The sequence below is a fragment of the Diadema setosum genome, chromosome 13, assembly GCF_964275005.1.
Source record: "Diadema setosum chromosome 13, eeDiaSeto1, whole genome shotgun sequence".
In the NCBI taxonomy this organism is placed as follows: domain Eukaryota; kingdom Metazoa; phylum Echinodermata; class Echinoidea; order Diadematoida; family Diadematidae; genus Diadema; species Diadema setosum.
The window spans coordinates 27,212,004-27,224,843 of record NC_092697.1 but is presented as its reverse complement, the minus strand read 5'-3'; the positions used below and the strand labels follow the sequence as shown (position 1 = coordinate 27,224,843).

At 40.7% G+C, this 12,840-nt stretch overlaps 1 protein-coding gene across 1 annotated transcript; it reads right to left on the bottom strand.

The window, feature by feature from the left end:
* Positions 1-2,727: 2,727 nt before the first annotated feature.
* Positions 2,728-4,948, bottom strand: LOC140236763 (uncharacterized). The gene has a single exon (XM_072316693.1). It carries the CDS (start codon positions 4,497-4,499, stop codon positions 3,768-3,770), a length of 732 nt encoding a protein of 243 aa, XP_072172794.1. The 5' UTR covers positions 4,500-4,948; the 3' UTR covers positions 2,728-3,767.
* Positions 4,949-12,840: the final 7,892 nt, after the last annotated feature.

Here is a 12,840-nt window from a genome sequence, read left to right as displayed (position 1 = left end):
AAAAACTGCAGGTTCATTATGTCAGTCGCTGAACGTAGGTCTTCAGATGTCTTCCCAGTAAAGAGAATGGCAGCACATGTGAGGATATTCCCAACAGGCTGACTGTCAATGCTTGGCTGTGCTGCCCATCATGTTACTATATTGCCACATACACAAATCACCTTTACAGCAAGCATTGTCCCCACAACTGAATTTGCCAATTCCGCAATGTGGCCATCCATGCACTTGTTACACTTCAAGCCGTAAAGTAGCTGATCCAGGTGGCTCTCAAATATTATGTATTTCTTTTCTGTGCAGTGATGTGCATTTCCTGGTTCACCCTCTGAATCTGAACTGGGTGATTCATCATCAGGTGGTGCAAAGTCTGAGTCATCAGAAGGATGTGCTGGTGATGATTGTGATGACTGGGATGAAGACGATGATGGATCAGATTCATTGTCATCTGAAAACCGATGTGTTGGAAGCCTTTGTGTGTGTGGTGATTAGCAATGGCAAAGAGGGTGGCAACAGTGGTATTCGAAGTGCTTGCACTTGGGAACAGTTTTGTAGATAGAGGGAATTGTATACCTCTAGAGCTCCTTTGTGGCAAGCCTTTGTGAGTAGTTTGAAGTCATCCATAAGACACTTGTTGAACAAATCCTCTTGCAAGGCTTCATGCGCCTTACTTCAGGTGTAATCCACTTCTTGTCAGAAACCTTGTCTGGAGGAAGATCCTCATGGGCACACTGATGGAAACATTTCCCCGAGTTCCATGTGTGCACATTACACACATGGTGAGTGAGTGACTGAATCATCTCTATCAGCATCAGGTCATCTCCCTTACAGTTTTGCGCTGCCCACCACACATGGTTTGTGATTGCCTTTATCCAAGGTCCCAGCTCTTGGCGTTCTTTTTGTTTTGCCTTAGCTGTCATTGTTTTGGTTAGACTCATGGTTAGGTGCCACACATCGAATTGATGACTGATATTGGGGTATTGTTCTCTCTTGATCTTTTTGATGCTTGGGTGATGATCAGTAGCAACCACAGTTATTGGCAGCTGTGCCGCAAGAAGGCTGTTAAGAGTGCGTTTAAAGCCAGCATTTTCCATGGCTACTGAACTTGTTGCTTCCTTGACAATGGACCAAAGCCATGCCAAGTAACTTGTGGGTGTCATGGTGAAGGCAGGTGTAAGTACAGTACTTTGCACTGAACCCCATTGAATCACACCTGCCATCACCACACACAGTGACCTCAGCCCCAAAGACTTCTGCCTGGACATGGCTGATATCTGTATGGTAAAATGCATTCATTCTTGGCAGGAGAAGTTTGTCGCAAATGTCATAGTAAGTTGTGTCAGACAGGAACTAGAGGTTCATTATGTCCGTCACTGATTGCATATCTTCGTACGTCTTGCCAGTGAAAAGTATGGCAGCACACGTGAGAATGTTTCCGACAGGTTGACTGCTAATGCTTGGCTGTGCCATCATGTGATCATATTGCTACACACACAAATACATTGAGTGTGAGCTATGTTCTCACTATTGATTTCACCAATTTTGTAATGTGGCCATATGTACACTTCCCACACTTCAAGGCGTAAAGCAGCTGATCCAAGTGGCTCTCAAATATGATGAATTTCTTTTCTGTGCAGTGGTGTACATTTCTTGTTCATCCTCTGAATCCTAACTGGATGGTGGCAAGCAGTTTAGAGTCATCAGAAGAATCTGCTGGTGATGATTGCAATGAAAGAGTGCAGACAACAATGATTAATTATATACACTGTATTTAGCTTTCACATGATTTTGGATGCTTTCACAGCCCTTGCTCAGTTGCCACTTGATGAAAACATGAAGAAATCTTGTGAGATCATGTGTCATTTCTTTTACAAGCTCTGCTACAGTGCCACTCTTCTCGATTTGTGTCATTCTTCCCTGGTGGGATTCCCATCTTGAGCAGAGATTGCATCATCAGCTGGGTTTGCAAGGAATTTGTCAGTTATTTTACCCCTCGCAACATTCATATTCCCACAAGATGCACAATTCGCAGTCATGCATTCTGAGCTAGAAGAGTCACGGACAGAATTTTCTACGAGACCTCCACTCTCCTTTGGAAAATGTGTACCCCTTTGACTGCAGTGCTTTTAGGTGAAGGTTGACGTTCTCATAGTAACGTTATAAGCAACACATGTTTCTGGGCGTTTGCCTCTAGTCAGCACATGTGCAGGGCGTAGCTCAGCAATTTTTTTTTTTTTTTTTTTTTTATTGCTGTATGGGGATTTTCTTCCTTGAAACACTTGCAAGCCGTGTTTGCTGTCATGGTTAAGTGTCTTTTTAGTACTTTCTGCTTTTTCTCTCCAGATGGGACTGTGATGTAATCTTTTATCCCGGGACATTGCGAAGAGAAATATCATCTCCGTGATAGAACACAATTACTGCATCATGAACCTCATTGTGTGTATCACGATTTTGAGGTCTGGGCTTCTTTCTAAAGAGTCTTTCAGAAATTGCCAGCTTTGACTCTACTGCTCATCTTCTCCTTGTACTTCCAGGCAGAACCAACCTGACTCTCTGAACAGCTTTCCCAATGGACTTGGGACTTGTAAAAGAACCAACCTATTATATGTTCTCTCTTTCTTTCACTTGCTCAGCAGCTTGATTGCTCTTTGTAACATTTTTTGGTCTTCTCTTTTCCTGGAATCTCAGTACTCTGGATACATTCAGCTCTTTTTCGCACTTTTTTATTTTTGAAGATTCAGACTGGGTCACATTCTCCGTCCTGGTGAGACACTTCTGTTCTGCATCTTTTCTCTTTACAGCTGCATCCCTTTCTACATCCAGTTTCACTATTTCTTGGTAGGCCGCTACTCTATCCTTTAACATTTTTGCGCTCCTCTTTGTAGAACCAGACCGAAAGTGAGTCTGCTTGTGCAAATCCTCCGGTTGTGGATGCTGATGTGTAGCGGAGCTGACATTTGCCTCCGGGCCATCTGTGGCATCTCTAATTGTTTTGGATACATTCGCAGTCGATAAGCTTTTACCTGTTTTGGAAGACAAGAGAAGGATGGTATATACATTATACATACCAGCAACAATAAGTTTAAAAATGCACAAAATGAAACATGTCCAGGCTGTTAATTAATTTATGGAGGTACAAATATTAGTATCAGGGCACATTGACCAAAAATTACCATCATGTCAAATATCAGCTGAAATGAATGCATGATTTCAAAATGAATATGATGTATTTTTTACATGTATCAGCATCCATTTAGCAAGCATCAGTTCTATATACAAATGAAATGTACATTTTGGTAATATTCATACAATATAAAGTGTTATCTGTTTAGGGAGTGTGTGCCATAGCAAGTGATTGCATTATGAATAAGGTATAATTCTAATTTGAAAATGGAGAAGAAAAGCGAGGAATTAACTGCTTGATCAGCATCTATAGTGGTTGTGTGAAGGTCCATGCACCAGCCTCTATTTTTTTTTTGTCAAGGCAAAAGAACAAAAGATATATACATTGTATACTCACATTCAGCAATCGCACACCAACAAATCATGCTGAGAGTGACCATATTGGACATAGGCATGGATGATTAATAGTGTGAATCTTATTCATAACCATAAGGAAATACTTGCCATTCCATAACCGTTGACCTTTATGTGATCCCGCATTGACCTCTAATTTGCTGATGAACTTATGAATGTGTTACGAGTGCAAACCAGGTTTATATTTCACATAAACATATTGTATGATGTGACTAGTCTTTTCACAGGGCATAGCTTCAGCATTTTATAGAATCCTCTAACCATGGCCACATGCTGCTATTAAAAGCGCATTTAGCAATGATACTCTCGTCAGCAGTCAGGCCGCTAACAATGTACCATTTCCCATAAGCTGACAGACCGATCTTCTGATTTTTTTCGAAGTCAACAAATTTAAACATGTTTATGATGTCACCAAATACCCATTCCACACTGACCCGAACTTTGCTCATGGTGTGGTTGTAGGCTGCCTGATCTTCAGTGACATTTCCCTTGAAGGGGCTCTGGAGGTGTCGTCGAAGTGGGTAGGCAGGGTCCCCATAGATGCTCAACACATTTCCTTCAGGGTCGTAAGAATGACGTTCCAACCCTGCAAGGAGTCCCGACTCCCTCAGCATGTAGCTGTCGTGGCGTCTCCCCTCAATTGGACCGAAAAGGTTGGCAATAAGGCCGTTGGGTGCTACCACCGACTGAAGTTTAAGCGCATGCACTCTCTTGTGACCGTTGTAGGCCACACGCTGGTTCACATTGGGGCGGCATATGGGACGCACGGTCCCATCTACAAAGCCCCAACAATTTGGTAGTGCTGCCCCTTTTTCTTTCACAGCATCAGCATACTGGCGTAGGTTTTCTGGGGACAACCAAGGCTGGTCAAGAGTCTGCACCAGGTGGCGAAAGTTGTAGATGTGATCAATCATATAGTTGGTGATCAGGCAGAGCTGCGGCACATTATGTGCAAACATCTGTACCATATCACCATACCTGCAAAAAATTCAGAAAGGGCAGCAAGAATAATATTGAACAAAACATACGACACACTGTCGACTGATTTGTTCACTAGTCTTAAATAGATGACACGAGACAAATGGTTTGAGCTAATTCGCGTTATGATGATATATACATGTAAATGTGTTCACAACCTAGCTCCTTCATACCTTCAGGTAGGCTCAATCAATCCTAATGATGTACATAACATGAGCCTCACACCAGACAAAGAGAATGTGGCTGTTTATGTGTGCCTAGATTTCACACTGATTGTTGTAAGTGTAGCCTAATTCTGTCTTCTATTTGAATGGAATAAGCTTGATAATTTGATGAGATCAGCTTCCTCTGTCAATTCATTTAAGAGGATGTTTAAGTTGTAATTTTTGTCTCAGTTATTACACTACGTGCATGTTTTGTATAAGCAAGATTTTTGTACATACATAAATTTTACTTCGTGTTTTCTTATTGACGTTACAGTAAAACTACAATTGTATTCTGTACATGTTTGATCACATTGCAAACAAGTATTTTTTCATGCCACATCTATTATTGCCTTGTTTTTAGCTCACCTGAGCCAAAGGCTCAAGTGAGCTATTGCGATCGCCCTTCGTCCGGCGTCCGTTGATGACTATAGTTTCAAGTTTGTTCATGGCAGAATCAGGGGTGCCCCCCTTGGGACCCAGGGGAGGGGGGTGGGGAGGGGTCCTAATGGGGCCTAAATTGTACATTTTCATCTTCTTGTTGAGAACCCCATGACCCATTTTCACCAAACTTGGCAGGTAGCATCCCTAGGGGGTTAGGATCTCATTTTGTTAAAATGGGCACCATGCCCCACCCAGGGGGCCCCCAGGGGGGCCCAAACCCCCCCCCCCCCAAAAAAAAAAAATGAAGGAATCTTTAAAAATCTTCTCTAAGATAAGCTAAGATAATACTATGAGTGAGTACATTAATGACTGTAGTTTCAAGTTTGTTCATGGCAGATCCAGGGGTGCCCCTCTTGGGGGCAGGGGGGGGGGGGGGTTGGGAAGGTCCAAATGGGGGCCTGAATTGTACATTTTCATCTTCTTCCTGAAAACCTCATGATAGATTTTTGTCAAACTTGGCAGGTAGCATCCCTAGGGGGTCAGGATCTCAATTTATCAAAGTGGGCACCATGCCCCACCCAGTGGGCCCCAGGGGGCCCAAACCCCCCAAAATGAAGGAATCTTTAAAAATCTTCTCTAAGATAAGCTAAGATAATACTATGAGTGAGTACATTAATGACTGTAGTTTCAAGTTTGTTCATAGCAGATCCAGGGGTGCCCCTCTTGGGGGCAGGGGGGGGGGGGGTTGGGAAGGTCCAAATGGGGGCCTGAATTGTACATTTTCATCTTCTTCCTGAAAACCTCATGATGGATTTTCGTCAAACTTGGCAGGTAGCATCCCTAGGGGGTCAGGATCTCAATTTATCAAAGTGGGCACCATGCCCCACCCAGTGGGCCCCAGGGGGCCCCAATGCCCCCAAATTAAGGAATCTTTAAAAATTTTGGCCCTTATTGTACATTTTCATGTTCTACTTGAGAATGCCTGGTCAAATTAATTTAAGGGCGGTGAGTTGGCTCAGTCGGTAGCACGTCTGCCTCACGATCACGCGGCCCGGGTTCGAACCCGAGTCTGGACTGAGCAACGTTGTGTGTGAGCATACCGTCCCCTCTAGCAAGAGGCAAAACACTCTGTCCCTCGGATAGGACATAAAATGGAGGTCCCGTGTAAGAGAGAGTAACAACTCATGCACGTAAAAGATCCCGCTTCATTCATTCATCGCAAAGAGCAGGGTGTTTAACCCGGTGAAGTGGTCCCACCTCACACCCAACTGGACCCCATGGAAGACCAGCTTAACGTAGCTGAATATGGGCTATCCAGCCATCTTCTCAGATGGAAAATGAATCAAACAAACAAAATCAAACAAATTTTAGTAAAGCTGTGAATAATTTAGATTAGTGACTGCGTGAAAGGTGAACTTGCGATACTCAGGTGAGCGCTAGACCCGCGGGTCTCTTGCATTTTATAATTTTCATCTTTCTTTTCAGTTAGGCTGTAAATACGTTATGCATCTTCATGTATTCAGGGCCCCATGGAAGACCACTATCATGATTCAATCATTGGTGAATGGGCTAGTCCCTGACAGAAGATAGAAATAAATAAATAAATACCTGCATGGGTAAGCATAACATGCCAGCAAAATACAGAGGCCCTCCATGCCGTCAACTCTCGAACCATTCTTACAGCGAATTACATCTGGAATGGCTAGACAAGCCTTCAGCCTTTGTAATTCCTGCTTCCTGAACCTACATGTACACATACAAAACAAAGAAAATGATTGTGAATAGACCTGATGCTGAATACGCCTAAATAAATGCTACTCTATTAAGAACAATTTAATGATAAATCAGTAATGCAATTGCATGAGATGGAAGAAAGCTTCAGTCTCTAGTTGTCAGCGGTTGTTATGCTGAGCTAGCTTCACTGGCCTGAAAAAAAAAAAAATTAATGTGAAAAAAAAAATTATGTTAAAAAAAAGCAAACAAACCTCTGAATGAACAGACAGATTATTACTTTAAAGTCAACATCAATAAAAACTACTGAAGCCGACTCGGGACTAGGAGGTAAAGAACAATAGACACAGTCTGAGTCGACTTGATTCTTTAAAGAATTTGAAAAAAAGGGAAAACTGTAACTGTAGTGCAACTTAATACTGCTCCCGACCCAGTCCTGGCCCGGAGTAGCTGAGGCTAGCAAACAGCGGAAATTGACGCCCGCCATGCCGGAAAGCTCTGGCACTGATATCATAAGTGGAGGCCTACGCTACGGAAACTTAGCGTATTCTTACCTGAAATATGCCCTGCATTCATCGTCGTTATAGTCCTCTAAAGAGAAGTTGTCATACTCCTTGTAGTTAAAGTCTACATTTGTAGGCCGATTTGCATCACACAACAACATGAATTCATCATCGTCCAAAACACCGCTGATATATGCGCAGGTAATTTCCTCCAAAAGTCTGTGAAGATTCGCCATGATTGTAATCTTGCAATTACCATGGAGATGACACCACTGAGCTGAGTACGTCGTCGTCGTGTGAAATCGAAATGATAAAAATGTACGTCTGCGTGCCTCGTCAACCCTGCTTCAAAACATGACCGCATACGTCGCAGTCCACTAGTGAACGTGCAAATCGAAAAGGCCCTATTTACACAGGACTGCAGCAAGGGGCCACAGTTAGAGGCTAAGCATTTCATAATGCCATGTCGTTTCGGTACGTCCAAATATCTTTCAAAATGGTGTGAGCGCAAGACTGCCTGAATCTCAGCGCAAAGAAAATGAAAACCAAACCGAGAAACATGGCTAAATAATGCTGAAAATGCAGAGGGGGCAGATTCTCCCATCCCCTTCCCCCTTTTGGGATTAATGATGAACCTTTTCTTTCCAGTATATATGCATGTGCACAGAATTGTGTATGTTTGAAGGGGGGAAAAAAAATACCAAAGGATATCAAAGTGAAATGTAATGTGAAGTAAAGATTAACAAATTTCCTCCCAAACCAACGAAATTCTAATTCGTGAATTAATTTGTGAATTACAGAGATGTTCTGGTTTTCATGCAATATTCAACTAACAGAATAGATGTTAAGGCATTTGCTGAGTTAGGTTTTTCTTTTTCTTGTATTCCAAATGGCTTCGAGTGGGTGTTTGTCTGTCCAGAGTGTCCACAGGAAAAACATCCTTGTTTTTGAATACACATCACACAAAATATCTTGTTTCAAATGTCCTTGCGCCCTTTTACTGAATAAGGATTCGTCCACGTTTGCTTCTTATATCAGTTGAGCAGAGAGAAACATCATATATCCACAGTAGATTTTGTATGTTGTTACAAATGAGTATCTGAGAAGGAAAAAAGTCCTAATCAAACAAATAAAATCCTTGAAACTCGGGACTCGCATCTTGTATGGCTTCGTCTGCCACAAGTATCTCAGTGCGTCACATATTTCGGAAGCATATTTTGCTAATCAGGAAATGTAAGATATTTTTCTGAGCAACTGATTCCACAATTGAGAACCACTGAGAGAGAATGAGAAAAGAGTGTTATCTCTTTTCTAGAGATGACAATTTTTCTTTGCTCAATTTTTCATTTACATTATAGACATTTCTGTTCACTTTCCCATTATTTGCATTTATTTGTTTTTTTCCTAGAGAAACATTAACAGTTTGCCAAGTGGGAAATAATAAACACTGCATTGTGTAGGGGAGGCAATGTTTTGCCGCATTATTGATTTCACAAGTATCAGTCAATTTGCAAAATTCATGAATGCCAGTATGTTTGGAAACAATGGCATTCTAGTATACATGTATCATCTCTTTTAGTTTGTATAGTAATTGGTACTGATGACAGGGAAATTGTCATCTTTACTGAATGAGTAGCATCATTAATGGATGTCCTCATCTTGCTCACCTTCATGTAACTAGAAATTGCTGTGAGTGGCATCCTTTAACAATAACTGTGAAATACAATGTATGTGAGGGTGTGTTTTTTTTTCAGAAATGATATCATTTGTGTATTAAATGCATTCCTTATATGTTAATAAATTGAATTGAGTGCCTACTCATTTGAACCAAATGTATGTATGCCATACTTAATTAAATGTGAAGAATGAAAAGCTACTTTGTCAAATCCTGTTTTGCTGATAACAACTGTGTGAGTGTGTGTGTGTGTGTGTGTGTGTGTGTGTGTGTGTGTGTGTCTATGTACGAGTTGGTATGCATACTGAGAATCAGGTATTCATACCCATGTGTCTGTTTCACTATCTGTAGGCATAGGATAAGCCATTTATCTGCATTGCCAAAAGAGCCGCTTGTGTGTTAGTGCATTGTGTAGTCTTTCTGTCTGCATGTCTTGTGCACAATATCTACAATTTGCTATGTAAATAAAGAATTTATCCATATAAGATTATATTGCTATGTATGATGGCAAACAAAACTGCTTCATTTGAGAAACATAGGCATTATAAGATTATCAGAAACTTTTTCCTGTGTGTGTGTGTGTGTGTGTGTGTGTGTGTGTTAATACACTGAACATAATTATATACCTATAAATATATATATGTATATATATGTATACATATGTATACATATGTATATATATGTATATATATGTATATATATATATATATATGAAGGGTTTGTTTGCAAAAACCGATAAGTCCATTTTTGAAGATTTTGAAGTACGATCTCTGTCATAAAGTACAAAATAATACCTTTTAAATGATATATTGGTCACTACATATAAAGGTATATTTTTTTAAGTTAAGGTCAAAAGAAGCAAAAATGTTCTTATTATTCTCTTTATTTTTCTTGACCTTTAATCGCAAAGATCTCCATTTGGCAAATATGGACTTATCGGTTTTTGCAAACAAACTCTTCATATATATATATATATATATGTATATAACATATACACTCGGCAAAAAAAAAAGAAAAGTAAGTAAACACTTTTTCAAGTTAATATTTCTCATAGAATGTTTTGCTAGATGTTAATGTATTTTGTACCATATGAACACTTGGTAAGTCAATAAAAAGGCAAATTTTATGCATGAGTGAACACCTTAGCTTTTTCAGGGAGGTGAGACAACCTCCCCAGGGGTTTTGTTCTCTTCCAATGCACAAAAGTAAAAATTACAAAAATGAACAAGTTGTCATTTATGCGTAAGTGCTCTTCCATATAACAATAAGAACAAAAGACAAATTTAACACAAAACATGAATTAAGTTGCAAAAATAAACATATGATCTCTACAATATTTGAAGCCCAAAAGATCAATAAAGGCTGTCACATGAGTGACCTTTGTTGTTGTTATTTATTCTGCTACTTGACTCAGAAACATTAACTTCGAAGCGGATCAAGTAGAGTTAAATCAACATTCAATAATCGAGTTTTTATTGTGTTTACAACGTTGGAAGTTGGTATAAACAAATATTCAAACAAGAGATTCACAAAAATATAAATGAACACGTAACTTTTAGCTTTTTTTATCTCCAGGTTCCGGTTTCGGGTCCCCCCTCAGCAATTGGCGCAGCGATGGCGTTAATGCTTGGTAGACCCCGCAGATCGTCAGTAGATTTGGCCCTCAGCTAGCGACGTTCCCCGGCCGTACCGCCATTCGCCCCAGCCTTAATGACAGTCCCGCTTGCCGACGTCGAGTGAAGCCTTGTGGATTATGAATGACTGGAACCCGTATCGATGTATATGCGACGTGCCAACTAAAATGTTTCTCAATTTCTTGTTCCCTGCAGTCGATACTTACACACACCTTACCAAAGTCAATTAACATAAGACCCAGACAAAGGTACATAATAAAAATTCACTTTACAAAACCATGGACCTACTACACACCTGGACTAGAAACGAAGGTCTTTCAGTAGGCGTTTTCACATCAGCCCGATAAAAATCCAAGCTCGAAATATTTTCGCGATTGCGAACTAGCGCGCTATTTCATTTCTTATTCACATCAGCTCGAAGAGACTTAGACCGAATTTTTTCGAGATAATTCGACAGCTGAGTATGTGCAAACAGCATAAGTAATGTGTGTGCCCTCTCAAAAATTCCTCATGATTTGTGTGCAGTTTGCCTCGATCGATAGGGTCACACACGCTAGGCATAATGGGATGCATCGCGCTAATTTCTCGAGTCGTTTTCACATTATCAAATAGCGCGCTACTATCCCGTTATTTCAGAAATTTCCCGAGTTGGACTCGAGAAATTTTCTCAATCAGAGCGATACAATTAGCGCGTTAATTTGTGTTCACATTGTCAAATAGCGCGCTATTTCGCTATCGGGAAAATTTCCCAAGTCAGAAAATAGCGCGCTATTTCGAAACATCGGGCTGATGTGAAAACGCCTATACAGAGCGATACAATTAGCGCGTTAATTTGTGTTCACATTATCAAATAGCGCGCTATTTCGCTATCGGGAAAATTTCTCAAGTCAGAAAATAGTGCGCTATTTCAAAACATCGGGCTGATGTGAAAACGCCTATTGTTCCCATCATCACCGCCGCCACCCGATTAAGTGCATCTTAATAGGCGTTTTCATATCAGCCCGATGTTTCGAAATAGCGCGCTATTTTCTGACTTGGGAAATTTTCCCGATAGCGAAATAGCGCGCTATTTGATAATGTGAACACAAATTAGCGCGCTATCTTTATCGCTCTGATCGAGAAAATTTCTCGAGTGCAACTCGGGAAATTTCTGAAATAGCGGGATAGTAGCGCGCTATTTGATAATGTGAAAACGACTCGAGAAATTAGCGCGATGCATCCCATCATGCCTAGCGTGTGTGACCCGATCGATCGAGGAAAACTGCACACAAATCATGAGGTATTTTTGAGAGGGCACACACATTACTGATGCTGTTTGCACATACTCAGCTGTCGAATTAGCTCGACAAAAATTCGGGCTGATTCTCTTCGGGCTGATGTGAATAAGAAATGAAATAGCGCGCTAACTCGCAATCGCGAAAAATTTCTCGAGCTTGAATTTTTATCGGGCTGATGTGAAAACGCCTAATGAGTGCATTCAGATGCTTGGATAATGACGATTGTGCAATCGTGCATAGTCACTGACAAAAGAACAATTTCCCTCATTGCGGTCTTATCTTGCTCATGAGGTGCCTTTTCAGACTCAACTGGCTTTGAATAAATACCGATGAAAGGGAGCAGCAAACCCGAAAACATGACAGTTTTCTGTCACAAAATTGAAAATTACTGAAGTGGACACTGTCTTGTGGACAAGCATGCTGGCTTAATGATAGGACGTATACATGTCATCGATACGGTTACTGTCCATGTTTACTCTGGAACAATGTGCGAAAAATGGGGATAATTAGATTACAAATCACAACTAACCCGCCGAAATAATTGCTTTCTCTTGTAACGCGCATTTCGCAAATGAAATTACTTGAGCGATAATTTCTCAATGTACACTACAACTGCACATAAAATGCATTTTTCTTGATTTAAGAGAATTACCATCTTCTGCGCATGTAGTTTTTAGATTTCTCAAAGCGTCGTCTTGTTTTTATCCAGGCTGGCTGTCGGCGGTGATGATAAGATCAATGCAGGAAAGCATGTTTAAAATGCTTTTGTGCCACTTTTGACAGAAACAGCTGCATGAATCAATTGACGAGCGATGATGTACACATGCTTTGATATATATTTGATTACTAAGTTGCATTTGTTGGTTGACTCTGACTTTCATTTTGTTGCCTCCTCTTGGTACACCTTATCAGGGCTCGCTGTTG